The sequence below is a fragment of the Taeniopygia guttata genome, chromosome 2, assembly GCF_048771995.1.
Source record: "Taeniopygia guttata chromosome 2, bTaeGut7.mat, whole genome shotgun sequence".
In the NCBI taxonomy this organism is placed as follows: domain Eukaryota; kingdom Metazoa; phylum Chordata; class Aves; order Passeriformes; family Estrildidae; genus Taeniopygia; species Taeniopygia guttata.
Genome location: NC_133026.1, coordinates 22,618,700 through 22,644,447, shown reverse-complemented (window position 1 = coordinate 22,644,447; position 25,748 = coordinate 22,618,700). Strand labels below are relative to the sequence as shown.

The 25,748-nt window shown below is 39.9% G+C and overlaps 2 protein-coding genes across 7 annotated transcripts in view; both read right to left on the bottom strand.

Moving 5' to 3' along the window:
• Positions 1-973, bottom strand: part of LOC100221050 (GTP-binding protein 10) — a 64,729-nt gene extending 63,756 nt beyond the window's left edge. For 2 of the 4 annotated variants that reach the window (XM_041714404.2, XM_072925510.1), the window contains exon 1: positions 697-973. In XM_041714404.2, the coding sequence (XP_041570338.2) occupies positions 697-973 (277 nt within the window). The remainder of the gene's footprint in view (positions 1-696) is intronic. The other 2 variants (XM_030264646.4, XM_041714405.2) reach the window with 2 other exon arrangements.
• Positions 874-25,506, bottom strand: STEAP2 (STEAP2 metalloreductase). Of its 3 annotated transcripts, none has more exons than XM_004175502.6 (6): positions 25,378-25,505; positions 20,364-20,888; positions 18,188-18,715; positions 16,389-16,553; positions 10,056-10,203; positions 874-1,004 (listed from the first exon to the last, which is right to left on the bottom strand). In XM_004175502.6, exons 2-6 carry the CDS (start codon positions 20,856-20,858, stop codon positions 925-927), a joined length of 1,416 nt encoding a protein of 471 aa, XP_004175550.2. In that variant the 5' UTR covers positions 20,859-20,888; positions 25,378-25,505; the 3' UTR covers positions 874-924. The 3 variants fall into 3 exon arrangements, with proteins under 3 accessions (XP_004175550.2, XP_072781613.1, XP_072781614.1); XM_072925512.1 differs by lacking the exon at positions 874-1,004 and adding an exon at positions 1,458-4,183 and having other exon boundaries at positions 25,378-25,506; XM_072925513.1 differs by lacking the exons at positions 874-1,004; positions 25,378-25,505 and adding exons at positions 1,458-4,183; positions 25,016-25,062.
• Positions 25,507-25,748: the final 242 nt, after the last annotated feature.

Below are 25,748 nucleotides of genomic sequence, written 5' to 3'. Positions count from 1 at the left end.
AGGGCAGGGTAGGGCAGGGGAAGGGGCAGGGGAAGGGGAAGGGGCAGGGGAAAGGGCAGGGGAAAGGGCAGGGCAGGGGCAGGGAAGGGGCAGGGAAGGGGCAGGGCAGGGGCAGGGAAGGGGCAGGGGCAGGGCAGGGCGGGGCAGGGGAAGGGCAGGGCAGGGCAGGGGCAGGGCAGGGGCAGGGCAGGGAAGGTGCAGGGCAGGGCAGGGGCAGGGCAGGGCAGGGGCAGGGGCAGGGCAGGGCAGGGAAGGGGCAGGGGAAGGGCAGGGACAGGGGCAGGGGCAGGGGCAGGGCAGGGCAGGGCAGGGGCAGGGCAGGGGCAGGGCAGGGGCAGGGCAGAGCAGGGCAGGGCAAGGGGCAGGGGCAGGGAAGGGGCAGGGCAGGGAAGGGGCAGGGGCAGGGGCAGGGGCAGGGGCAGGGGAAGGGGAAGGGGCAGGGAAGAGGCAGGAACGGGGCAGGGGAAGGGGCAGGGCATGGCAGGGGCAGGGCAGGGGCAGGGCAGGGGCAGGAGTAAGGGAGGAGTAGGGCAGGGGCAGGGGCAGGGGCAGGGGCAGGGGCAGGGGCAGGGGCAGGAGCAGGGGCGGGGCAGGGCAGGGCAGGGCAGGGGCAGGGCAGGGCAGGGCAGGGCAGGGATGGGACAGGTTCGGACGAGCACCGGGGCTGGGGATGCCCCTGCCCGCGGCGGAGCTCACCTGGGCGGTGTCCGGGGCGTTCGTGCGCCTCTCGCCGCCGCCGCGAGAGAGGCCGAGGCCGGGGGAGCGGGAGGCGGCCCGCGGGGCGGGGGCCCGGGCCGCGGCCAGCGAGGCCATGGCGGCTCCGGCGGCGGCGGCGCGGCCGTTGCCATGGGAGCGGCGCCGCGGCCCGGCCCGGCCCGGCCCGCCTGCCGCGGCTGCAGCTCTGCCGCCACCCGGCCAGAACAGTCACTTCGTGGGTTGCCGTCTGTGAACGCGACCTCGGCGAGGAAACCATTTCCACCCGGCGGCTCCCACACGCTGGGCAGCTGGAAGGGAAGAGGCCGCTGGGTCCGTAACAAGTAATCATGAAAAAGCCCTCCATGAGACATGACAATCCCCAGAGAGCAAAGCGCTGCTTGGGGTAGCCCGGCAGCGAGGAAAAGGGCAAAAGCAACCTTTTCCGTGCATTGGCCAATACAAAAAAAGTAATAAAGGCTGGGACAGAAGGGTGAGGGGATGTAGAGATCTACTTGCAAACAGTGAGCAGCTGTTTGAGGTTTAGTTGACAGCTGGGATTCAAGGGCAACGCAGCGTTTGGTGCTCACAGGTACTCTAGACTGCTCACTTCAGCTGCCAATCCCAGGGTCTGGACACACTTTGGGCAAGTTGCACACATGTCACGTTGGATTGCACATATCGCAAGTCTTTGAGTGCAGGCACTCGTGATGCCAACCTCTGTTTTCATTGACAAATAATGAACTACAGTGATTCCAAACAAATATTTTAATATGTGAATAAATTTATTAAATGCTAACATAGCTGTTTAAATCTCCAGATAGCTTTTTTATGAACAGAACTGATTGATAACAATCATGAAAGGTAATTTCATGGCTCCAACTGTAACCAACACAGTCCTTATTTTCATTTTTCCCAGCTTGCATGCTACACCCCTCCCATATTTGCCTTCTGCAGAAATAAGGTGCATCTCACATTTAGTACTCACATATGCTATAGACTTCTCTTTCCATCAAAGGGAAAATACCTTATATTGTGTATTTATACACACACCCATGCACATTCTGACTTTAGTAGTAATTAATAAAAATTTCTAATAATTTTCTGTAATTTTAGACAAAATTATAGCCCAGCATAGTATAGGACTCTGAATTTAGAAAATACTGTGGCCCCGTTACATCCATGACATCGTGAGCTGCGATCAGGGAACACAGGTCATACAAAGGCATGACCTGTAGCACATTTATAAAGTGCCCTCACATAATGTGACAGTGCAGTTGCCCACCTTGGAGCTGGTGTCCGACACTCTTCATCCGTCCATGTACACACATCTCTCCATTACTATAAACACTTTACTGGCCCTTCCATGTTCTACTTAAATATTTGTTTCTGTGAACATTCTGTTTTGTATCAGGGCTTACACTGGATGGAACAAGATTTTCTATTAAGCATCTGAGATTAATTATGCTGACAATGTTTTTATGTCTTCAGGCATTTAGCTGAAAAAGATGGATTATATATTTTTCCCTTGGTGCCCAGATAGGAACCAAAGTTTTATGTATTCAAAGTTTTAAAGCTTATATAAAATAACTGCTTACATTTATTTCTATTGTAGCCTAAGTGATTTCAAGTTTGGTGGCTCCATGTTTTGAATGACAAATGTATAGAGAATATACCTAAATTGGGCAATTTAGTCTGTAAATTATAAGCTTAAGTCACATGGCACTTGTTGGCTCACTGTTCCAAAGATCATATTGCAAAGCTCCATTTGCTCACTGTGCACCTTCTTAAAAATAAAGCTTTTAACATTTAGGATGAAAGCTACATTATGCAAGTTCGACTACAGGGATTCTGCTTCCCTTGGCAAACAGCAAATGCCCATCCTCAAAATCACACAATCAACTGTGATAATATTTATTCAAAAGTTAATAAATCCAAAACTTGTATTGTATTTTTATCACATCTACCTCTTCCATTGGTAATGAAAATATTCAAGACTCCAAGGCCTTACTTATGAGAGTACTGAATTTTAAGTCTTACAAATGCTAAGAAATATGTTAGAAATACAGACTTGATGTAAAGAGGATTTCTGCTTTGACTGAGGACAAACTGTTTTGGTGTGAAGACACAGTTCAGCAAGCTATTCTTGAGGTAAAACCTATATTTCATAAAACTACAGCACTCTTGTGTGTAGGACGCAGCTGCACGTTAGAAGATCATGGTTACATATCTAGGTCTGCCATTAATTTCCTGTTGACTTTGCTGAGTGAATTATTCCCTCTAGCACTCAGTATTTGCTGTTTTAGAAATTAAGTTGCGAGCTTTTAAAGGACTATTATTTAGTATATACCTTTCATGTGCTGCAATGGGGGTCTTCAGCTCTAGTCAAGTGATGTCCTTTTCTTGGCTATATTCAACCTACAGATTCTGTCCAAAGCTACCTGCACTCTATCAAATATGACATTGAGGGTTTTAAAGTACAGAAATCAGAGCCTTCCTAAGATTCTAAGTCTGTTGACTCTTGACTTCCTTTTCATTCTCCTTTTGTGGTTTTTTGTCTGTTCTGACAGACCTATGTTTGAAATTCACAGAATAAAAGGAAAATACCTTTGAAGTGGCTGGCAGTAGACTCACACCCATCAAGTCAACAGAGCTTCCAACACCTGTATTTACCTGCCTGTACTACTAAAATACAGTGTTGAGGTCATGGGGTGGTATGGAATTGTGAAAGTATGGAAATTTCACACTGATCTTTATTATTATAAGGAAACATAATAAATCACAGGACACAGAATTTATACTCTTGTACAGTATAAGAGTTGTAGTACTGGAGAAAAGTGTATGTTTGGGGCCCCAGCTGCTGGCATAGTATCAACATTCAGTAGAACAAGCACTGAGATACAGAAAAATGGAGATATTAAAAACATAAAAGCCAAGAAAAGAAAAACTTCAAGGTCCAAAATATTACTGTTAGTTTAGGAATGGCACAAACCAATATTAAATGTTCTGAATTTTAAAAATACCTATATTCCATTTGGGAGTCTGGGCAGGCTATGCAAGCTAATGTGAAAGCAATGCAAATGCTGCTAGCTCCAGTGACCCATGCATCTTTACTTCTCTGCACTCAGAACAGTTTATGCAGCTGATCAACAGTTAAGCAGCATTATACCTCTCATGTATTGCTTTCCTCTTGTGCTGGCATAAGCCTCTTAGGAAAAATGTTATGTATTTCCAAAAGAAGGACTGCAAAGCGCTTCACCTGTTTGTTTCATTTGAAGAGTAATTCTATTTCATGCACGCAGCAGGACACTTGGCAGACATAATGGTGCCTAGCAATCTCATCATGGCCAAAATTTTTGTTGAATGAAAAGTGGACTAAAATATGCTGGTAGTACTGTAGTGTTCACTTGTGTTCTGAAAGCCTGGAGAATATCTTCGAGTAGGATAAGGGATATAGCTATCCAGTGTGTCTGTGTGAAAAAGCTGTAATCTGTAATCCAGACATTGAAAAAGAAATAAATTGCCCTTAGAATATTTTTATGAACTCACATTCAAGTTTTATCTTGCAGAGAAAATGCTGATCAGAGCACCCATGAATTAGAAAGAAACACAAGCTAAAATTTATTCTGCATAAGCACAGAAGAAAAGGCAAAATACCTTACATCGATTTTTTATTGATTTTTGTGTAAAACACAGTATATGGAAAAATAGGTAAGAGCATTGTTAATAATTTATAATAGCCCTGTTCAGAGAGATCACACAAACAGTCTCATAAACACAACTACAAAGAGAATATTACACATGGGAGACATATTATGCTTACTGTAAGACACTGCCAACAAGGCATGAGAAACAATACATGACAATATATAATTGCTCAAGTCAGTTAAATGTGTCACTTATTTTAAAGGCTGTAATCTAATTAATTCAAGCAGTATCATATGGTGATACAATATCAGTACTGCAACATTATTCATTATATTGATAGGAAATACTACAGGGTGAACAGCCAAGAAATCAAAACCTTGTGCATTTGGAGATGCACAGTCTGCAAGGAACTACGCATATGCATTCATTACCACTGCATATGTGAAAATATTCCACTGAAAATTTCAGTATATCTAATTTTTATGCACCTGATGTATCTAACTTTCAGAGGAAAGCTGTTTCCTAACTTTATTCATACCTGTGAAATTTATTGCCACTGGAGAACTCATTGTCTTACATTAATTAACTATTTCCTTTAATGCCAGTTGAGCAGCTAATACCATACAGATTTAAACACAGACACACTATTTTATAGGCAATTAATGCCAAATGAAAATATTCTTGGTAAATCACATAATTCACAATGTTGGTACAAAAAAATTATATGTGGCAACAATTCACAGTAACCATTACCACAAGCTAAAGAACTTGCAAAACAATTACAAAATAATTAATCTCTAAATAACTAAAAAACTTGAAATAATTCAAGAACGCGCACTTAATCAACCTGTACATAGTTGCAACAGTTAATAGAATTTTAAGATAAAATTAAAGACACATGGAACCTATGATAGAACTCTATTTTAGACAGTGTTAAGAAAGACCACCTTAATATCCATGGAAAACAAATAACCTGTTGCTAAATACATAGAAGTCTCCTTTTTATAATACATGTACAATTCTGTATCACATACCAAGCACTATTTTTTTAACTGTACAATAATTAAGAGAAATTAGGCTTATTTCATTATGTATTTTCATTAGGCAGTAAAGCAATTTATATAAAGCTACACAAAAATAATTTTATAGTAGGCTATTCCTCAAAATATGTATTTATTCTTCTAAGTAACTAAGATGTCTAAATGAATTTAGTTGTTTATATTTAGGCAATCTAAACTAAACAGTTAGCCTCAGGTATTTTTCCAATGAGAGTGCTATGGTGAGTTTATAGAAATCGGTGTGTTTGGTCACATGAATAAAGATCCCATAAGGGATGAAACATATGCTGAATATAAAGTTTGCCTTCAGGCTTAACAGTGTCTTGTTAGAATGAACTGGTCCTTAAAGAACACTACAAAATATTAAATAACAAGTCAACATGCTATTCCAGTTAGAAGTAAATACATGGCCTAACAGGAAACTATATGTCATTTTTGTAGCACAAATATTTCAAAAAATGCTTTCATATAGTTAATCTAAAAATACTGTCTATTTATTAATACGTCAATATTTCAACCTTTAAAGTAACATAAAATTAAAACACAATTTTAATTTTCTACACACAACTTGAAAATAGGAATGACTCATCATTACACTCTCCAGACATCTTTGGCACTTTGAAATTTAGCAGTTTAATAATTGTAGAAGAAATTTAATGATAAAGTAACTTTTTGCATAGGAAAGAGGGCCAATACATTTCTGCATATACTGTCAGTGGATGCATTACAATACAGTATCTATGGACTTTGACAGTAATTTTCAGTTAGTACAATATCACAGTTCTGCAACATTATCGCTATTGCATCAAAATAATTAAATAATTGTAGGGAACATGAATGTTAATTACATATTCTACAGAAATGTAAAATTACCACAAAATAACAGCAGCATATTTAATTTTCAAATGTAGTCAGACTGTCAACAGTAATACTTTCTGAAATCTGTTCAGAGGTATGAAATTCTACTCTCAGTTATACCAGCCCATTCTAGTAATTTAATTAGGTTTCATGTGCAGGACTGGGGTAGAAAACAGAGTGGTATTTATCCCATTAAAATTATCCAAGATTTGATATGTTCTAAGATTTTAAAAGTTGATTTTATTTCAAGGAATGAAGCACAATGCTTCAACCTTGTGTGGTTTCACTCTGCAATAATGAAATAGAAAACAGTCCAGGACATGCAATTCTGCAAGCTTTTTAAGAAATAAACACCTTTTGGAATGCCATTACAGACAAAGTTAAGTTAGAAGTCGCAATTGTTACTTATTCTTCATTTTTATGTGAAAATCTAATTTTTACTAGTTTAGGCTCCTGTCTGTCTCCAGCAACAACAGAATTTTCAGTTAATGTCTAAAATGTTTGATAAAAGAGTAGTGTACTTGTATATCACCACCAGTATCACCGAAATAGCTGCATATTGGAGGAGGAACAATAAAATAAATACCCTGAAACAAACTTAATTGGTTTTGGAAAAAAAAAGAAAGAATGCAAACATTTATTTATTTATTTAATAGATTTATTGAACCTTTTACTTCTTTATTTTTCTGTTAAAAATATATGAAAGCTTCTAACTTCTAAAGTATTTGATAAATTTTTGGAGAACATAGCTATTAAATGCAGTAATCCAGAGGAAGCATCTGTCTCAAATCCAAAATTATTGATTTCCAAGAGGCTGAGAAGCTGTGTTTGGGAAAAAATCACCAGACATCTGCTTTGTTTTTGGAAGCATCTACCACTTATCAGCTATTTAAACAAGTCTCAAAGACCTCAGCCTGACCAATTATAGCTATTATTATGATTTATTTTTCCAAAAATGGTGAAATAAAATTATTTTCCTTCCAATTGACTCCTCACCAAGGCTTAAAAAGGAGGATAAATCTGAACTTTCCAACTACTTGAAATTGAAAATTTGTGAACTAAAATGATATCTGTTGACCCACATAACATAGTTGTTTTTTTTCAAAAAATGTATTCACAGACCTCCATTTTCAATAATCCATTGGACTCCGATTCAGTACAAAACATGTCTAAAGACATATAAAAGTGCTTTAAACATCATGCAAGTATTTTTATTTTTCATCTCTAGATTTGAACATCCTTAAAATGAAAGGAAGTTCAACTGTCTCTCATTTTGTAACAAACCCAGAATATATACATAGGCTTGAAGTGTAAGTTTGGGGAATTTGGATACTAGAATAAAAAAATTGTTGTAGATATTTTGTATTTTTAATTAAATTAAGAAAAACTAACATGAATTCTTTAGGCTTAGGTTGGCATAACTGGGGCAGAATTTGATTTCAGAATCTTCTTTGTCTGTGAAGCTGCTTGTTTTATTACAAGCAGAAATAATGAGATTTACAGGACCAGTGATGTTTAAGGATAAACTCAAGCTTAATTCTGTGTATTTCTGATGCAAGATAGGAGAAATTCTTACAAAGCAATAAATAATAAGAGAAGATTCAGCTAAGAAAATTAGAGATTTTAAATAGTGCAAATGTAGATTAAAAAAAATAATTTAATATAAGAAAATTAGGACCAAATAAACAATCTGATTCACTGAAATAGAAATTTTGCTAATTAAGCAGTAGCAGCCTGAAGGTATGAGTTGGGTTTGGTTGTTTTATTAGAGAAGAATAATTACTACTGACACAGCAGTAGTAAGAAATAATTGTGAACATTATGTAGAATCCAACAGGAAATGCACATGTCAAGGTTTAGCCATTTAAGTAAAAGAATAATAATTTGGTTTCTCAAAATTTCAGGCATATCCCAGAGACACTTGTAAAAGTTAGACCTTTATATAAAAATAGAAGATTGGATTTGCACAAAAAGATACTAAGAATTTAAGACACATCCTGGGAAATTCATATATATAATAACTGAAACTCCAGTGTAGACACATACAGAACATGAGTATTGTGATGCTTCCAATATAGTGGAAGTTTCACAGTGAAAATGGATTTTTATTGTTGCTGAATTCTCAGCTTTTCTTTTTGTTTTAAAATTATTTCCTCATATTTCAAAATCATTAAAAAATCAAAAACTAGTTTACACACATATCTTTCTATAAATGTATAGCATTGTTTTAAATCTTCATTATATATGTATGGAAATAAACAGATGCCAAAGGTCTCAAATCCTACTTAATATTTAAAAAAAATAAAAAGACGGTTTAGTACAGTAATACCCTTTGCTTACAAGATGTACAGTCACACCATAATTAAGACTGGGTTTGCATATTCAAATCATGGAATGGTGTAAAACCACACACAAATACTGTACATGTGCAATACACTTGACCAAGTGCAAGGTGCTGCACCTGGGCTGGGGTAACCCCCAGTGTCAGCACAGGCTGGGGATGAAGGATTGAGAGCAGCCCTGCCCAGAAGGACCTGGGGGTGCTGGTGGGTGAGAGGCTGGACATGACCCAGCCATGGGCACTCCCAGCCCAGAGAGCCAAACGTGTCCTGGGCTGCACCGAAAGCAGCGTGGGCAGCAGGGCAGGGAGGTTTTGTCCCCCTGCTCTGCTCTGGTGAGAGAGACCCCACCTGGAACACGGAACCCAGCTCTGGGTCCCAGCACAGGAAGGACATGGATGGGCTGGAGAGAGTCCAGAGCAGGGCCACTGAAATGATCAGAGGGCTGGGGAGCCTCTCCTGTGAGGAATGATGGAGAGAACTGAGTTTGTGCAGCCTGGAGGGAATGGCTTAGGGGTGACATAAATGCAGCTTTCCAGTACCTGAAGGGAGCCTGCAAGAGAGCTGGAGAGGGCAATGGCGTGTAGTGACAGGACAAGGGGGAACGGCCATAAACTAAATGAGAGTTGGTTTAGATTGGGTATTAGGAGGAAGTTCTTTACTGTGAGAGTAGTGAGGCACAAGCACAGGTTGCCCAGAGAAGCTGTGGCTGCACCATCCCTGGAAGTGTTCAAGGCCAGGTTGGATGGGACTTTGAACAACTTGGTCTAGTGAAGGTTGTCAAAGCCTATGACAGGGGCATTGGAACTTACTGGTCTTTAAGGTCCCTTCCAACTCAAAGCATTCTGTCATTCTCTAATCATTACAAATTAATTTGTTTCAAACCCTGGTTATTTCCCAAATAATTTACTTTACATTCTGAAACCATTAACCCAGAAATGTGGTTTTAATAGAAGAAACACTGCCCAGAAAATGTCATATTAATAAGCAGCACTCTGACACATATGATCTAAGGCAAAAAAATATCCGTAAAGCCTGGTTCTAATAAAATATTATTGTGATATAACTGTGCAAAGGAACATAATTTTTTTTTTAAATTTCATAATCATCTGCCCTCTGTAATCCAAAACAAAAATATTTTTGTATTTATCAGAAGTAGTCTTCTAGTTATAAACATGTCAGTTTGGTTAAGAGCTTGTACTATATGTCAAGCAAGAGACCTTACAAAGACTCCTACTTAACTAAACTCCTAAAAATGCAAGTTTATGACAAAAAAACCCCAAACAAAGCCCAAACATGTACAACGGTGTTAACAAATATCATCACATTACAGTTATTGTTTCTGGAGAGAGATGTGGAACAGACCCACTTACTTCTTCTATAACATGGCTCTTCTCCCATCCTCTTCGAATTCTCCTCAGTTTCCTACTTACACATGGCAAAAGTAAGATGATCTTACCTAGAATTACAATGGAAGGCAGAACAAGGGCAAGAACAAAATTTGGTGGTGTGTAAAATCTGTAATACTCTTCTTCAAAAGCTCTCTTCCATCCATAAATCAGTACATGGAAAGTACTTATAAGTAGAGCAATGTATCCAAGTGTAGACTGTGAAGAAAGAGAAAACAGGAAAAAAGAGGATATAATAGCACTTGGTCCTTCATCTGACAGCTCTAATACATTATTTGGATTATTTTAACATTTCTAGTAGACATCAAGTTAAAATCTCTTACCTATTCACTACATTAAGTAAGCAATATATGGTTTTAAGTTAATATTCTGAAATTTACAGTCTGTACTGAGCACTGATTTACAGAGTATATCTGCTAACATCTACAGGCCTTAGTCAAAGCTGAAATTATGTCTGCCCAAATTCTAAGTAATGGAAGCCAACTTCAGGATAGGTATGCCAGTAAGAAACAATTCCTGAGTAGTTACTAGAACAACATCCATTGTGATTGGAAATTAAGTTTCCTATTTCTTAACTATGAGGATAGATCCTTATTATGGAACAATGCAATTCTGTTGGAAGAGATTTGGACCTAAACTTGCATATTTTTATCACTTTGAGATGCACAGCTTACTTCTGCCTCACAAAGGCCTACATCCACTTGTCTGATGTTAGCATAAACCATCCCTTACCTTCTCCATCAGTTGTTGATGACTGGTTAATGGGAATATCTGAACTGCAGGGCTTGGGCATAACAGCACAAAGCAGTGCTGCAGTTTACCATAAACCAACAGTGCTGGATAAAAGGTGCCTGCAGAGAAAGGACCTCTCAGCACATAAATCTAGAGCTTGCCACAAAAGGTGGTGATAACAGGGGTCACTCACCAGTTCTGTGATTCCACCTTTTTAAAAACGGACCCTGTAGCTGTAATGCTTCGCAGATTTGACAATGCATCAATTTAACTTTCCCAAACCATGACAAAAGACGACTACTATGCTTTGACTTCTGGTGGTGATCAAATGAAGAAAAACGCTTTCTAGCCAAAAGTGGTGTAATGACTAACTTGGCTGGGAAACATTTGTATAAAATCATTGGAACAGGGAATGAGCATTAAGAAAGGTAACTGGCTACCAAGGTATGGTCTAATTCCAGCAAACAGAGAAGCAAAGAAAAATGCAGCCTAAGGGTCTATAATAGGTAGTGAAAGAAGTAATCCCTTCTGCTTCAAGATTAAGCAGCTTCTAAAGCAAGAAGAATGTCTTAGCTAATACTATTTGCAAGTTAACAAGTATAATGGTATAAAAGGAAAATATTTCTTTTAATTTCTTGGGATTGTTACCCTGTTTTCTGACTTTCCAATATTTATGTATCTTTTTTTGCCAATGGTTTCAGGGCCATTTTGTTAATCTTTAGGTATGTTTCATACTTTTTCTTAAAAAAAATAATTTGTTCCCAAAATATCCCATAGTAAACAGAACATTTAGACAAACACTTGAATATATGAAAATGGCATATGTGGTATCTGAACGGAACTTCTGGGAAGAAATTTGGACAGCAAACAATACGATCAAACCCGAAGTTTTAATATGTTGTTGCAGATTTTTGTTGGTATGACTGTCCTGAATTCATTGTTATATTACTGCCAGCAGGGAGAAGGGCACAAGTGAATCATATCCCTCATTGCTTCATCAGGATTACTGATGAGAAATATAACAATATAACAATTCTTGAAAAAAGAAACAGGAGGGAAATATTATACATTAATTTCCAGTTATTTTATTTTAGTGCTTATTTTACTTCCATTTGCAAGCTGTAGTTTTGAGACATCTATATATGTTTATCTAATGGTCAAAATGGAAACTAAGTACATCCAGTATATTTTAAACTAACAACAAAAGGACAAGAAAAACACATGATGCATTTTAATTAAGCTTTTTTTTTTCCCCTGTGAAGAGTTGCCATATGCTTCTCTGAAGTGTTGGTAGAGCACGTGCTAGTGTGTACTACACAACTTCAACCACACATCTAAAAAACCAACAAAGATATTGCTATAGCTTCTGTCAGCTACTAATGCTATGTTCTTCAAATGGGCCCTTAATTACCAGTACCAGGCTTCAGATGATAATTCCTTTGGGAGCAGAGGACTTCTGAAAGCAGCAAGAAAAAATACTGTTTCTTCACTGGTAAATTTACATTGAACAGTGCAGTAAGCAGCAGAATCAGTTGGAAATCCTGGCAACCCTGTGCCTGGGCTTTAGAATGGCTGCCGGGAAAAGTGGAAGAGTATCTTTGGCTGTTTTGTTTTCTTATCTTCCATAATACTGTATTTCCTGAAAGCTGAGTAATAGATTAGCACATTTCCTACGGACTCACAAATCTTTTAGCTTTTCTCTAAGTCCTCCCTGTTTTGCTTCTTTTCCTTACTGATCAAAGTCAGCTTTCAGTCAATATGGGAGATTTCCAGCCAAGGCTACTGATAAATTGGACAAACTGGTATTGTTTGAGAAAGGAACCAACAAAACTTAATGGAGCAGGAAAGATGAAAGAGAAAAACCCCTAAAACGTTACCAGCAACATGTACGTATTTAGAGACAAAACTGTGCTGTGGGGCAAATCTGCTTCAGGAATTTCTACATTCACAATGGTCAAGTAGTTCCAAGCAATTTACATATACAAAAGATATTTTCTAAATTCACCATTTATGTAAGATATACTTCAGATTCTCTGTGTAACAGTCTATTGCTAAACTTAAAAACTTTGTAGTAACTTCTGACTGGAATCTTACCCATCAACTTGCTAAATACTCGGGCTTCAGTCTACCTTACTCTGGGGGAAAAGTACCCTATTCTTGTGGGAGAACTAAGGCAGTCTTTTCTCAAAGTGTATGCATGAGAAATGTTCTACTCACACTGCCTCCATAAAACCTTAGGATTGGGCTAGTAGAGAAAAGGAATATCTCCAAAAAGTCAGCTTCCTACCACTCAAGTAGCAGATTTGTGTTGTTTTTTGCTAAAACCTATGAAGCTCAGCTTTCAAAACCAGTCTGCTCTGTCCAGTGCCACTTTAAATGATGGGGTTTGGACTTGAAGTCTCAGACTGGAAAACAAAAGTAGCAGTCATTTATGTTTACATTATATATTTACAGTTTAACTTTCCTCACTAGACTGAAGGAACCAGAGCAGGATAGCTTGCAGACAACACTCTCCATTTCCTTGTATTTTATGACAATAGTCAAGGACAGGTTTCAAGAAATGACTTTTTTTCTGTTTACAGTGTGTTGGTTTAAACTGTTAATTCTGCCTGCTCTGACAAAATATGAATTCTTTTGTATTTCTTGCCTATGTCTTCCTTTGCTCCTTATCCAAATATATTTAGATGAGAAAAAGAACAATACTGAGGTGGCATTTAAGAAAACCAATACATTAGTTTATCAGCCCCAGCTTTCTTCCCTGCTGCTTTTCTCAGTAAACTTCAGCTCTGGGTTACATTAATGTGACTGCAAAGTTTCACACAAGGTTTCAGTCATCTAGGAACTCCTACTGAGAAAACTCTTCATGACTGTCTTATTCTGTGGTTCCTCTATCTGGATGTTACGAGTGTTTCTCTCCAAATCATGATTAAGTAATCTACCCTTGGTTTTGTACAGTGGTCAACTCAACAATTATTGTAGCAATTCCTCTTTTCTGCTAGTCTCTTAGCTCCTTCTAGGACAGACACAGTAATTTCCTTTTGCACTATTAAACCTTCTCACATCTCACTTTGTTCATATGCATACTATGAGTGAAGCCTGCACTACTTGTCCTGTCAAAGTCCTTTTCCCTTGATGAAGCAGGCTGGAATTTCTGGTGCTGCTGACACCTGTGTTTGAAACCAGGCTAGGTAAGATGGAGGCATCTTCAAAATAATTTGGGATATCAAAGCCAGCAATTACTTCTGTGCAAAACTATTGACAACTGGTGTTTCTTTAGAGTATTAGGAAGACTGTGGTTGAAGACTCTTTGAACTGCTGTAGGTTGGTGAGATGCTGCTTAGGGCTTGTTCTACTAGAACAAGGCTAGTCTGTACTGTACATTATAATAAACTCAGATTTTCCTAGTAGGACTCAAGACTGAGTATGTTCTAGTGGTAAAACTATTTAGAAGAAGCCACACCCTTATTCTGATGAAACTGCATTTACTAAGATGAGCAAGCAAGGATGTGTTGTTCTCAGTGGGAAGTGCTGAGCTGGGACACTGAGCGAGCTGACCAACTGATTCTTCCTCTGTCAGATGTGAAACAAGTCCAGCAGCTGTTGTGGCAAATCATCTGAGATTCAGGACTAGCTCTTCCCAACTGCTTTTCCCAACTGAAAATAACAGCAGCAATGGGACAATAGGTTAGAAGTTCTGCTGTTTGTCCCCATGATATAGAAGAGATTGAGAAATTTAAGTTTAATATTCCTTCACTGAACTGAACTTCAGTAGAAGAAAAACATAAAAGAGACTAAGTATTATCATGTTTTATCTGTTCTGCTTGCATACTAGGGACAGTGAAACATACAGAAATACAGACTCCTTTTACTCCAGTAAGCAATCACTGAAATTCTGTTTTCTGATTGGAGAAGGGAAGATTTTTTTTTTTTTGACAAGTACCTAAATGAAGAATAACTTACATCCTGAGAATTAATGACAAAGTAAATACTCATGAACTTTATGGAAATTTTTAGTAGTTCAATACTTTTGTGATTAAGAATAGCAAATGATCATAGTTCATTACCAATGTAGTTATCTTCTGTGAATAATATAGCATGAACTGTAACATACATCCAGAACAAATAACTCATTCCCAAAAAGGTTCCTCAAAATACTGATAGATGGATCATTAAAGTTCATAATTATTTAGATTTGGAACTATTTTGAATTAATTAACAGTGGAAATAACTGCAGTAAATATGCAGCTGTAAATACATCATTGTGATTATTGTGTGGGTTTTCACTCAGTCACACAAGCCTGAAATTTCAAAATATAAGTAAGACAAAAATGCTGTGTTTGTGGCTGGAAGTTACTAATGGATAAAGGCATCATATCACTCACAAGGGAATACATATTTTTTTCCCTTTTGCACTAATGTTTTATATCACCCAACAGCAGTACTATTGTCCTCATATAGTGAACTCCAGATGGCAGGGATGCTATAACAATACACTTGAGTATTTATTCTCTCTGAAGGCTCAAAGCCATGACCGTGAATAAACAGTTCTATCAGGGTAACTCCACTTTGAAAAACTTTTCAGCAAACTTTTTGTAGGTCCATCTGTAGTTTTCCAGTAATGGACATCAGAAGGAAAAGAGAAGACATTATAGACAGACCTCAAACAACTACAGCCTTTGAAGTGTTTCCCACCACTCTCTTTAAAATGTCTGTAAATTATGAAGCACAACCCAAGCCCTGAAATTTAAAGTCAGTGCCCATATTCTGAAGTGAACAGGACTCAGAATTAGGCAATATTATTAGGCTAAACTTAAAAAAATGTTAATCAGAAAAGACTGAGCTAAGACTACAGTACTAAAGCCAAAGTCAGAAAACAAAACATAACAAAACCTAAAACTGTGCACACTCAGGAATTTTCACTCGACTGAATCCTAGTAAAATTTCTTACACCTGATTGCTACCTAGAACTACTGGCAGTTACGTGTAGGAGCAAGCATTGAGCTGTTCACTAAAGCCAGTGTTTCTCAGTATTTTGTACTGGTTAGATTTGCACGTTCTAGGTATTTACCTGACGAAGGAAGCCAGCAGATGGTGTACCAGGGCCTTGAAAAGCCTCTGACTTTAGTAAGCGAACCTTCATATTTTACTAGTGGGTATTGTCAGCTAATGGGAATAATGCAGTTGAAAGCTGTGTCAAGTCTCACAGGAGATGAGAAGTAAAACTTAACCAATGGCACCATGGCTATCAGAGGGTTGTGCAATAAAAATCTTGCAGGACAAATTAAGTCTTCCATTTTAACAGCTGTGTGCATCTATCTATACAAGCATCACTGCATTTAGCAGGTGTGTCCAAATGTACCTAATTTGAATTTAGTGAGTTCTAAGAACAGAGATGGGATCGATTAGTTATCATTTGGTTTTAGCTATGTTGGTTATTTAAGATCAAATGTAAAATAAAAAAGTCCTGTTCTACACTCATGAAATGCTTAATGTGCCTGCTAAGTTATCATTGTTTTTATTGAATTACCAGAGACAGAGGGAAAAAAGGCTCTTGTCACATTGAAATGAGCTTTTGTTTATGATGTTGATCATGACTGTGATCCAGGAATTCTTGTTAACACCAAAACCCCCTTATTAAAAAAGTAACACACCTGAATAAAACTGAACTCCCTCCAGTTTAAGGCACTGTTTACTGAAGGGATGGAAGTTACTGCCAGCAAAGAAAGCAATCCAAGACTCATTATTCCAAAGGAGATATACATTTCAATTCTCCACACTTCTTCCTCATTCCAAGAATTTTCAACATTTGCATGAACCTGATGAAAGAGTAGAAAGGATGAACTTTATTCTAAAGAATATTAAAAATACCAACAGAAGTTATTTTGCTGACTTAAAGTTCACAGTCACAGGACAAATATAAAATGTGGTCAAATATTTCAGAGGTTTCCTAATGCCTTGGAGAAAAACAGCTATTTCCTTGCTGCTGGTAATGGCTCTTGCTGGATTAAAATACGTTAAACATGGAAATTTAGATGAGATGCTAAAAGAAAATGTTACATTATATACCATTTACAACAATACTGTTATAAAATCAGGTAATTCTGCACATTCTTAAACACCGTAGAACAGAAGCTGTGTTCTTCAGACTCTGCAAACCTCAACTCTGTAACATAACCTGGATAAACCTGAAATTTTTTTTAGTTTAGAAATTAGATTTTAAAATTTTAAGTTACATTTAGAAATAGCTTAGCATCATTTCTTTCAGCTTTTCTATGCTGAGTCCACACTTGCTTCTCTCTTTCACTATTGACATCAGATTTTTCCACGATGGTTCTCACTGGAGAGCTTTACCAGAAAAAAGAAACAATTCAGGACCTTAACAACTAAGACTTAAATATTCAATTATTTTTCCCACTTCCAGGTTAACTTCTGCAATGTGATGTGTCTTGAAAAAGGTGTACCAGAAATATTACCAAGTGAGAGTTTTATAGTATCATTAAAACTAAGATAATTTCTTAGTAGAAGTACCAGTGAATCCTTTAGTATTATTATTTTTAAGTGTGAATTATGGTTTCTTGCTGTCTGTTATAATTTTGCCCTTCCTTTCTCTTAAGTTCAGTTTTTGATGCTAGCTCTTTCAAGTTTGTGATACTCCCTGAAAATTTGTTACATTAAATTTTATTTCCTTATTTGGTTTTCCTTTCTGTTCTATCGCTTCTCTCTTTCCTACAGATTTTACATGGTGAATGGCAATGCTGGCTTTCTGGCAATGCTGTTTTTCTGCCACTTTAAAGGTTACAATAAGCTGTCTCACTGACAGACAGCAGCATCAGACCCTCTTCTAGAGATTTGTCAGAGAATGTTTCAGGGTTATGCAAGATCAATTGTTCCTGGAAACTATGAGTCAATTTCTATTGCCTGCAATAGAGGATGTCCACAGAAATTTAAAAGAATAGAGTATTTTTAGCATTGGTCCAAAATGTTACAAAATAACAGCATCTTCTTTTTTTCCTTTTTGGAACATAGAAGCATCTGTAAGCATGATTACAGTACCTTGTACTTTTCATATTTGTAAATGCACTTATGATACACATACTTCCCCCATGTCTTAAGTATACATAGAAAGCAACATACCTCAGAATCTTCCTGCTGGTGCTCTTATCCTGTCTATCCTACATTCTTCTTGTGTTTATTGCTATCAGGAATTTCAGTAGGACATGTCCTTGATTCCCCCTATCACACAAACTTGACTGCAGATTGACCCACAAGGTGAGCAAAATGCACAGACATTTCTTTTAGTCTCCTTATCTGGCACCACCTATGCATAAGATAACCCATAACTTTTGTGCCAAAAGAAGCAGAACAGATTAAGAAAAACCCAGTTCTTGTGTTCAGGAGCCATATGCACCCAGCGAAGGCACTTTTGGCTTACCGAACTAAAGACTCTTACCTGTTGATATGCCATGTTGAGGAACAAGTACCGCTCTGATCTCCTCATAGGCAAGCAGAGGCTGTACACCACGTGCACTGCTGCAAAGAAAAAACTGAGCAGTCCAAGCTGCTTTCGACACTGAAGCCAGTTGTCCAGCCAAGGAGGAAATCGACGGTACTTAGTGCCATAGTGAAGCTGATAAGCAGCTGCAATAAGTCCTGATAAATATACCAGAGAAAGCAAAGTGATAGCAACAATTGGCAGAGTCTTGTTCACAATCTCAATGGGAATCTTGTAAAAGTCACTCTGCTGATTTCTCATGTATGGATGGATGACATCTCTGACAAAGGAATAGATGAAGAAAAATGTTGCCAGGCTAATGGCAATCAGTACAGGCCCCTTCCACAGGGTGAACAGTCGCAGAGGCAGGTTTTCAATCTCCCTTGAAGATGACAATGCCCCCAAATCAATAGGAATGAAACTGAGCTGACGGGCAAGTTCAATAACTTGATGGCGAGCCTGAACATTGTTACTGCATATATAGACCTGTTGGGAGAGTCAAGGGAATTGTCTGTAGTCAGAGAAAGAGACTCAAAGGTAAACAAAAACCAGCAAAATCCACCAAAAACCTTAAGGGCTTCAAAATCAAAACCACAACACAACTGCTAAAACTGTACACTTTATCACAGCTTATATTGCCAACATGACAATAAAATCACATAAAAATCTAGCCAAAGTGCAGATATACATATTGATTTAGCAACAGAGTAATCAAAACAAAATTGGCTTTTTCTTGGATTTAATAATGGGGAATGTCTTGGTAATCTGTACACTGAAACCTATCATACCGAAATGTCTGCAGGACTGGACTAACTTGAAGCTACAGCTAAAAGCATGTCAGAAAAAACAAAATCTCTCAAAAAGACAGGAATCTTGAACAACAACCCTTAAACAACTATAGCATACACAGACTGAGAAGCAGCAAACTGTGTAATCTCTCCATGGTTAACAGTTTTAGCCTTATTTCATAACTCAAATTTCCACAGATTTCAGATTTGAGTATTTAACAGAAAAGACAAAAACTAGCAGCCAAATAAGAACTTGTTCTAAAGGCACTTATTGCACAGTGAAAGAAGTGTACTGCTACAAAGTACTTCCAAAGTTCCATTAAAATTTACAATGGACTATAGTTTGCTCAACACTATTTGCTGATCATCTGCACTGAAGCAAATATGATCACTTTTGACTGAAATGAATTAGTGTTGTGCTATTCTGAAAGGCGATAAAAGAAGTATGGTGAAGTTATGTTTTAGATTACACTAATTCCATATCAATTGCATTCCATTTAAATCTTCCTGAAGTGCCAGAAAACTGAATTTAGTCTCCAGCAGTCATGTTGCATCACTTATTTCTTATGTATTTCTCAGATTTCATAAAGCTGTGAAGGACTGGATGCTTGTACAGGCTTAAATCCTTTACATCACTTCAGCAAAACATGAAAAACATAAAGGGGTGTTTTCTATATGCAGGATGGATTTCAGAACATACTGGGAAGGAATTTGAACATGATGTTCCCAAGCAGCCCTGGATCAAATGAATGATCATGCAGAAACATATGTGCCGCCTTCTGTTCCCTCATATTTATGATTTTGGGGCACTCTAAAAGCTAGATTATTTCTTTCAATCACTTCGCTGCTACACTGAATGCAAGCATTTGTAGAACAGCTGATTCTCAACCTCTGAGACTGGGACCTGAGATTTGTGTGCATCTCTTTCAATAGTTCATTCCAACACTGCCACTAAAACACACTGGAAAAGACTGTCTCATCCCTTGTATAAAGCATCAGGAAACACATGAACGTATTTCCTATGGAAAACATTGAGACTCAACTCTTCTCCTCTGTCTGTTGTCACCAAAAGGTCAGTTGTTTAAGATAGTATCCACATTTCCTCTGCAGTCTTTAAAGACAACAGGCAATGCAGGGGAAAAAACTGGACCATTTACTTTATTTGTCTTACAAGCGGATGAACTAAACTCTAAAGGTTTTATTGGCTACTAAAATGTAAGCTGAAGGTCCAACATTTTAGGCATGTTAAGTCAGGGAATGTAAATCTCATAAGTTCTGGTTGTTACATTCAGCTCCTGTCATTTTCATTACAAATAAATTAAATTCATACAAATAAAAACATTTACCTGTCTGCTGGCATCCTTTGGTCCTAACTGTAGTGACCATGCTGAAATAACATTGAATCCTTTGACAATTAGGGAATCTGGAAAAAGTGATGCCAAATACTCTGCATTGGAGTCTGGATATTGGTCTACTCTTGTATTATTGCTGACATCAATCAGAATTTTACCAGCAAGTAAATGTTTGAGATCCCACAAAGAGGTGTAATGTTCTCTGTGTATGGCTACAAAAATTATGTTTGTTTTAGCTACTGCATCTTCATGGTGAGTGACATCAACCACATGGGGAAAGAAGTCAGCAGCGTGTTTAGGGTTTCTGCTCCCTACGACCACGTGGTACCCACATCTGATAAGTCTGATTGTCAATGACTTAGCGAAGTCTCCACTTCCAATGATGCCTATCGTGACCTTGCTGGCATCCTTGAGTATGCCATTGGCAGCATTTGGTAAGAAAGTTTCATTGAGGTTCTTGGGACTCCCCATCATAGAGATTGATTCCATTCTTCCAAGACACCAAACCTACAATGATTTCTGTAGGAAAAAAAAAAAAGGAAAGAGAAGAAAAGAAAAAAGAAAAAAACAAAAGAAGGAAAAAACAGCATTATACAATTTTATGAGACCTCTAAATTCATTAACACCTCTGGAAGCAAAATCTTTGGTTCTAAGTTTCATACTACATTTTCTCCTTAATCAAGTATGTGCTAATCAATTTTGTCTTGCAATATATCACCAATAGGAGAAACAAGAAACATAAAGTACTTTAGCACTTCAATAATGAAGTTACTTAAGTAAAATCCATTTTCTTCGTCTTCTATTTCCTAACTTCCACTGCCCTGGATTACTGGCCCGCAGGATAACTTGGTATTCCTGAAACTAATGGAAATGTAAAGATAATTGGAAAATAGTAGAGAGCACTGGCCTGTGATCAGCATGAGATCAGTGAGTACATGGAAGCTGAATTCCATTAAAAGTTTATGCAGGTTATTATTGTGATATCCTCTCCTGGCCATGAAGTAGGAGATGCAAAAGTCTCAAAGATGCACATGTCTTGAGACCATGACAAACATCTGACACACTCACCTGTCAGCTTGGAAAATGGGCTGCCCATGTGGATCCAATGGCAGAAACAACAAAGAAACTTATCAAGACTTAGTCATGAGATCACTAATGACATTTCTAGCTCAGTCTGCTTGGTCTGGCCTAGATGTATAAGGATTGGTCTGGATGTATAAGGATTAACTGTGGGTGCAAGAGTAAAGGATTCAAGGCCATGAGTCACAAATATGCTTAACACAATTTTCTATCCAGGCAAGATAAACCTTGGACACAAACACATGGAACAGTCTTCCATAAAAAGCTAATGGCAGGAAGAGACAGATTTCACCCAACAATAAAAGGGAAGATAATTTTAGGACTCATATTCAGTGTAGTAAGGGATATTTTTGAAGAAAAACAGAAGCTAAGGCTCACAGAAAAATAAAATACTGCTCTATCCTTAGTCACAGGATTGTAATAAAGCTCTAACAAATACATTAAAAACCAACAAAACAACCCTCAGGAGGGAAGTCTTCACATGAAACCACAGTTATGACCTAGGTGGTTCTGCATCGCTGGCGGGCGTTGACCCTGGCTGGAGGCCAGGTGTCCAAAAAGATGCTGCTCTATCACTCCTCAGCTGGGCTGAGGAGAGAAAATACCATGAAAGGCTCATGAGTTAAGGACAGGGAGAGATCACTCACCAATTACCACCAGAGACAAACCAGACTCTACTTGGGGAAATTAACTGACTTTATTACAAATCAAGTCAGAACAGGATAATGACAAATAAAACAAATCCTAAAGAAATACCTTCTCCTCACCCCAGTAAGTTTCTTCCTGGGCTTAACTTTATTCCCAAATCTCTGCCTCCTCCCCTCTACAGCACAGGGAGACAGGGAATGGACATTATGGTCAGTTCATCACATGCTGTTTCTCCTGCTGCTTCCTCCTCAGGGAGAGAAGTCCTTCTTCTGCACCAGCATGAGGTTCCTCCCAAAGGAGAGTCGTCTACATACTTCTCCAGTGTGAGTCCTTCCCACAGGCTACAGTTCTTCACAAACTCCTGCAGTGAGGGTCCCTTCTACAGAGTGCAATCCTTCAGGAACAGTGCTGCAGCATGGGTCCCCATGGGGTCACAAGCCCTACCAGGAAACCTGCTCCAATGTGGGCTCCTCTCTCCACAGGTCCACGCCAGGAGCCTGCTCCACCACTTCTCATGGGGTCACAGCCTCCTCTCAGAGATCCACCTACACTGTTGTGGGGCTCCTCCATGGGCTGCAGGTGGATCTCTGCTCTACCATGAACCTCATGGGCTGCAGAGGGACAGCTGCCTCACCATGGCCTGCACCACAGGCTGCAGGGGAATGGCTAATCCAGTGCTTAGGGCACCTCTTTCTTCTTCTTCACCGGCCTTGGTGTCTATGTACGTTGTTTCTCTCACATGTTCTCATGCTCTGTTCTGCAGCTGCAATTACTTTTCCCCCCCTTCTTACCTATGTTACCTGAGAGGTAACAGCCGTTGCTGATGAGCTAAGCCCTGGTGAGCCACGGTCCATCCCACACCGAGCTGACACTGGCCCCGTTAGACACAGGGTAAAATTCCTGTAGCTTCTCACAGAAACCACCCCTACAGCCCTCCTCCCCATCCTGCTACCAAAGTCTTGCCAGGCAAAGCCAATATAATTGTAGAACCGGAATAAAGTCTGAAAATTAAGGAAGCAATGAGGAGAGGCAGGCTAAGAAACTACAAGGTTGCTGTCTTGGGAGCAATCAACAACAGATCACACAGAACCTTTTCCTGAGCTACCATCCAAGAGCTGATCTGATGGTAATTAATCATCAGTGGGGGACACAAACCAGCCATTGGCTACTAATACAGCATGTGTGGTGAACAATTAAAAGCAGATTTGTGTTTCAGAAATTAGAGGAAGCTACTAAAAGAATGGGCACATTTCATTTCAGCTTTGACTAGAAGGTACAAAGTCACCAAAACTGGACTCAGAAGTTCAAGATAGAAAGCAATATGTGAAAGTGACCACAAAGTATTCAAAGAAAAGATTCTAACAGTGAATCCTTCTGGCAGAGGCAGAACACAAAGATTTTTATGCATGCACCCAAAAAAGCATTGCCTTTTTACTTATCATTGACCTGAAACATATTTAACACATGACTAAACTATCAGTATTTCCCGTATTAGGATGGGTTTGCAGCCAGGAACATGAGAGTACATAATGAGATAAGAAATGTAACTGGATATGACAGAACATGTGTGCTTTTCCTATATGACTACAGTGGCCCATTTCAGTTCATACCCTGTAACCAGAACATGCTGCAAAACTGTGAGGTTGAAAGGGAACCATCATACGGAAATGGGCTACCCAGTACCATTTAACCATGCTGCAGCCTACTTTCAATTCTAGTCCAAAGGATCCTGGGGAGAGTGGGCGCACAGGACTTGGACATGATTAATTGCTCTGGTGAGCTGAATTTGGCCTGCTGGCCAAAGTTTCTTACTGCCTGTTCTAAGGAAAATACAGCATGAGCAACAGAATCAAATGAAGAGACTTCATAAAAAATCCTCAGGGAACAGGCTGACATGACTTTTAGACAAGTAATCTAAGAGATGTACAAGAGCAGGGTGCTAGCAGTTACTGAAAGGGACCATATGCACAACTGCAATTCAGAGGCAAGAGCATATAACTGCAACAGGAGAGCTTTCCTGACCTGAAAAATCACACAAGATTAAAAAAATAATGTTATGAGCATGGCTAAGGAGCACTACAAAAAGACAAAGAAACAGTGCCATCGTGAAGGGATAAAATCAGAACAAGGATGGTAGAGAAGTGAGTTTGTAACTAGTGAAGATAAATGGCAACAAGTAAAAGTTCCATAAATACAATAAAAAGACAAAAGACAGAAGGCAAGGGTTATAGCTTCAGAGGAAAAGGAACGAGTTATAACTCATACTACTGTTAAATGTCTTCTTTATTTCAGCCCTCAGCAGAAAAGTTAACTGTGAATAGGTATTTAAAGAAATTCCTTCTACAGGGAGACAGAGAGTGAGGCAAAGTGGAAAAGGTAAGTTAAGAGTAAAGGATAAAGTTAAAGATAAGATAAAGATTTTCAAGTCAGCAGACACTTATGAAATCAGCCCTTGATGCTTAAAATGCTGACCAAAGTGACATCTTCAGAACTAAAGAGATTACAAGACCAGGCTACCAAATATTGATTAAAGAAGGGAGGATGACTAAGGAAAACAAAGACTTGTTAGCCTAACTTCAGCTCCTGGATAGGTTTTTCATCAAGTTATTGTGCAATCAGCTAGTAAATAAATGGGGAGCAAATGATAAGAAGCAGCTGAGGTGGGCTGTTCAGGAAGAGATTTCAATAAAACCAACCTTCTTTTACAAACTAACTTCAGATATAATAAAATTATAGAAGTGACATAGATTTGACATATGCTCTTAAATTAGCTAAGAGAACATCAAGAGCTATGTCAGCCAGATGGTGACACACGTGAAAAAGTGGTTCAGGAAAAGTAGCAACTACGGGAGGAGAAAACCGAACCACCGCAAGCCGGGCCGCGGTATCTGTGAGGCCCCGCTCGGGCGGGCACTCACGGGGCGCGGGCTGAGCGCGGGGCTGGCGGGAGGCCGGGCCGGGCCGGCATCTCCAGCTGCAACCACACCGCCCGTGACAGGAGCCGCGGCCCCGCCGCCCGCCGGGCGCAGCCGGGGCAGCGCCGCCAGGCCCGCCCGCCGCGGGGCAGGGCTCGCCGGCCCGCCAGGTACCGGAGCCGCCCGGCCGCGGCTCCCCGAGGCCGGCCCGCTCCGCTCCGCGGGGCGCCGGCACCGCCAGAGCCCGCCCGGAGAGCGGGGCAGCCGCTGCGATGAGCAGCAGGGAGAGCCCCGCCGGCGGCGGCTGCGCCGAGGAGCGCCCGGCAGGGATGGGGCCCGGCCCGCCCGGCCCCGGCGCCGCTCACCTCCGGCCGGCCGCCAGGAGCACCGCGCCGCCGCCGCTCCGCCTCGCACTCGGGCCCGCAGTGCCGGGCGGGCGGGGAGGCGGCGCCGCTCCTGCCGCTGCGACCGCCCCCTGCGGCCGCTCCGCCACCGCGGCCGGGCGGCCCGGGGCCGTGGGAGCCTCGGTGGGTGCTGAGTTGATCATGAGCCAGCAGGTGCGTGCTTGCGTGTAGGAGGGTCGGTGGTGGCCTGGGATGCGTCGGAAGCCTGTGGCCAGCAGGTGATTTTACCCCTCTGCTCGGCCCTGGTGAGGCCACATCTGGAGTGCTGAGTCCATTCTGGGCTCATCAGTGCAAGAAAAACTACTGGAGAGGGTCCAAGGGACACAACAAAG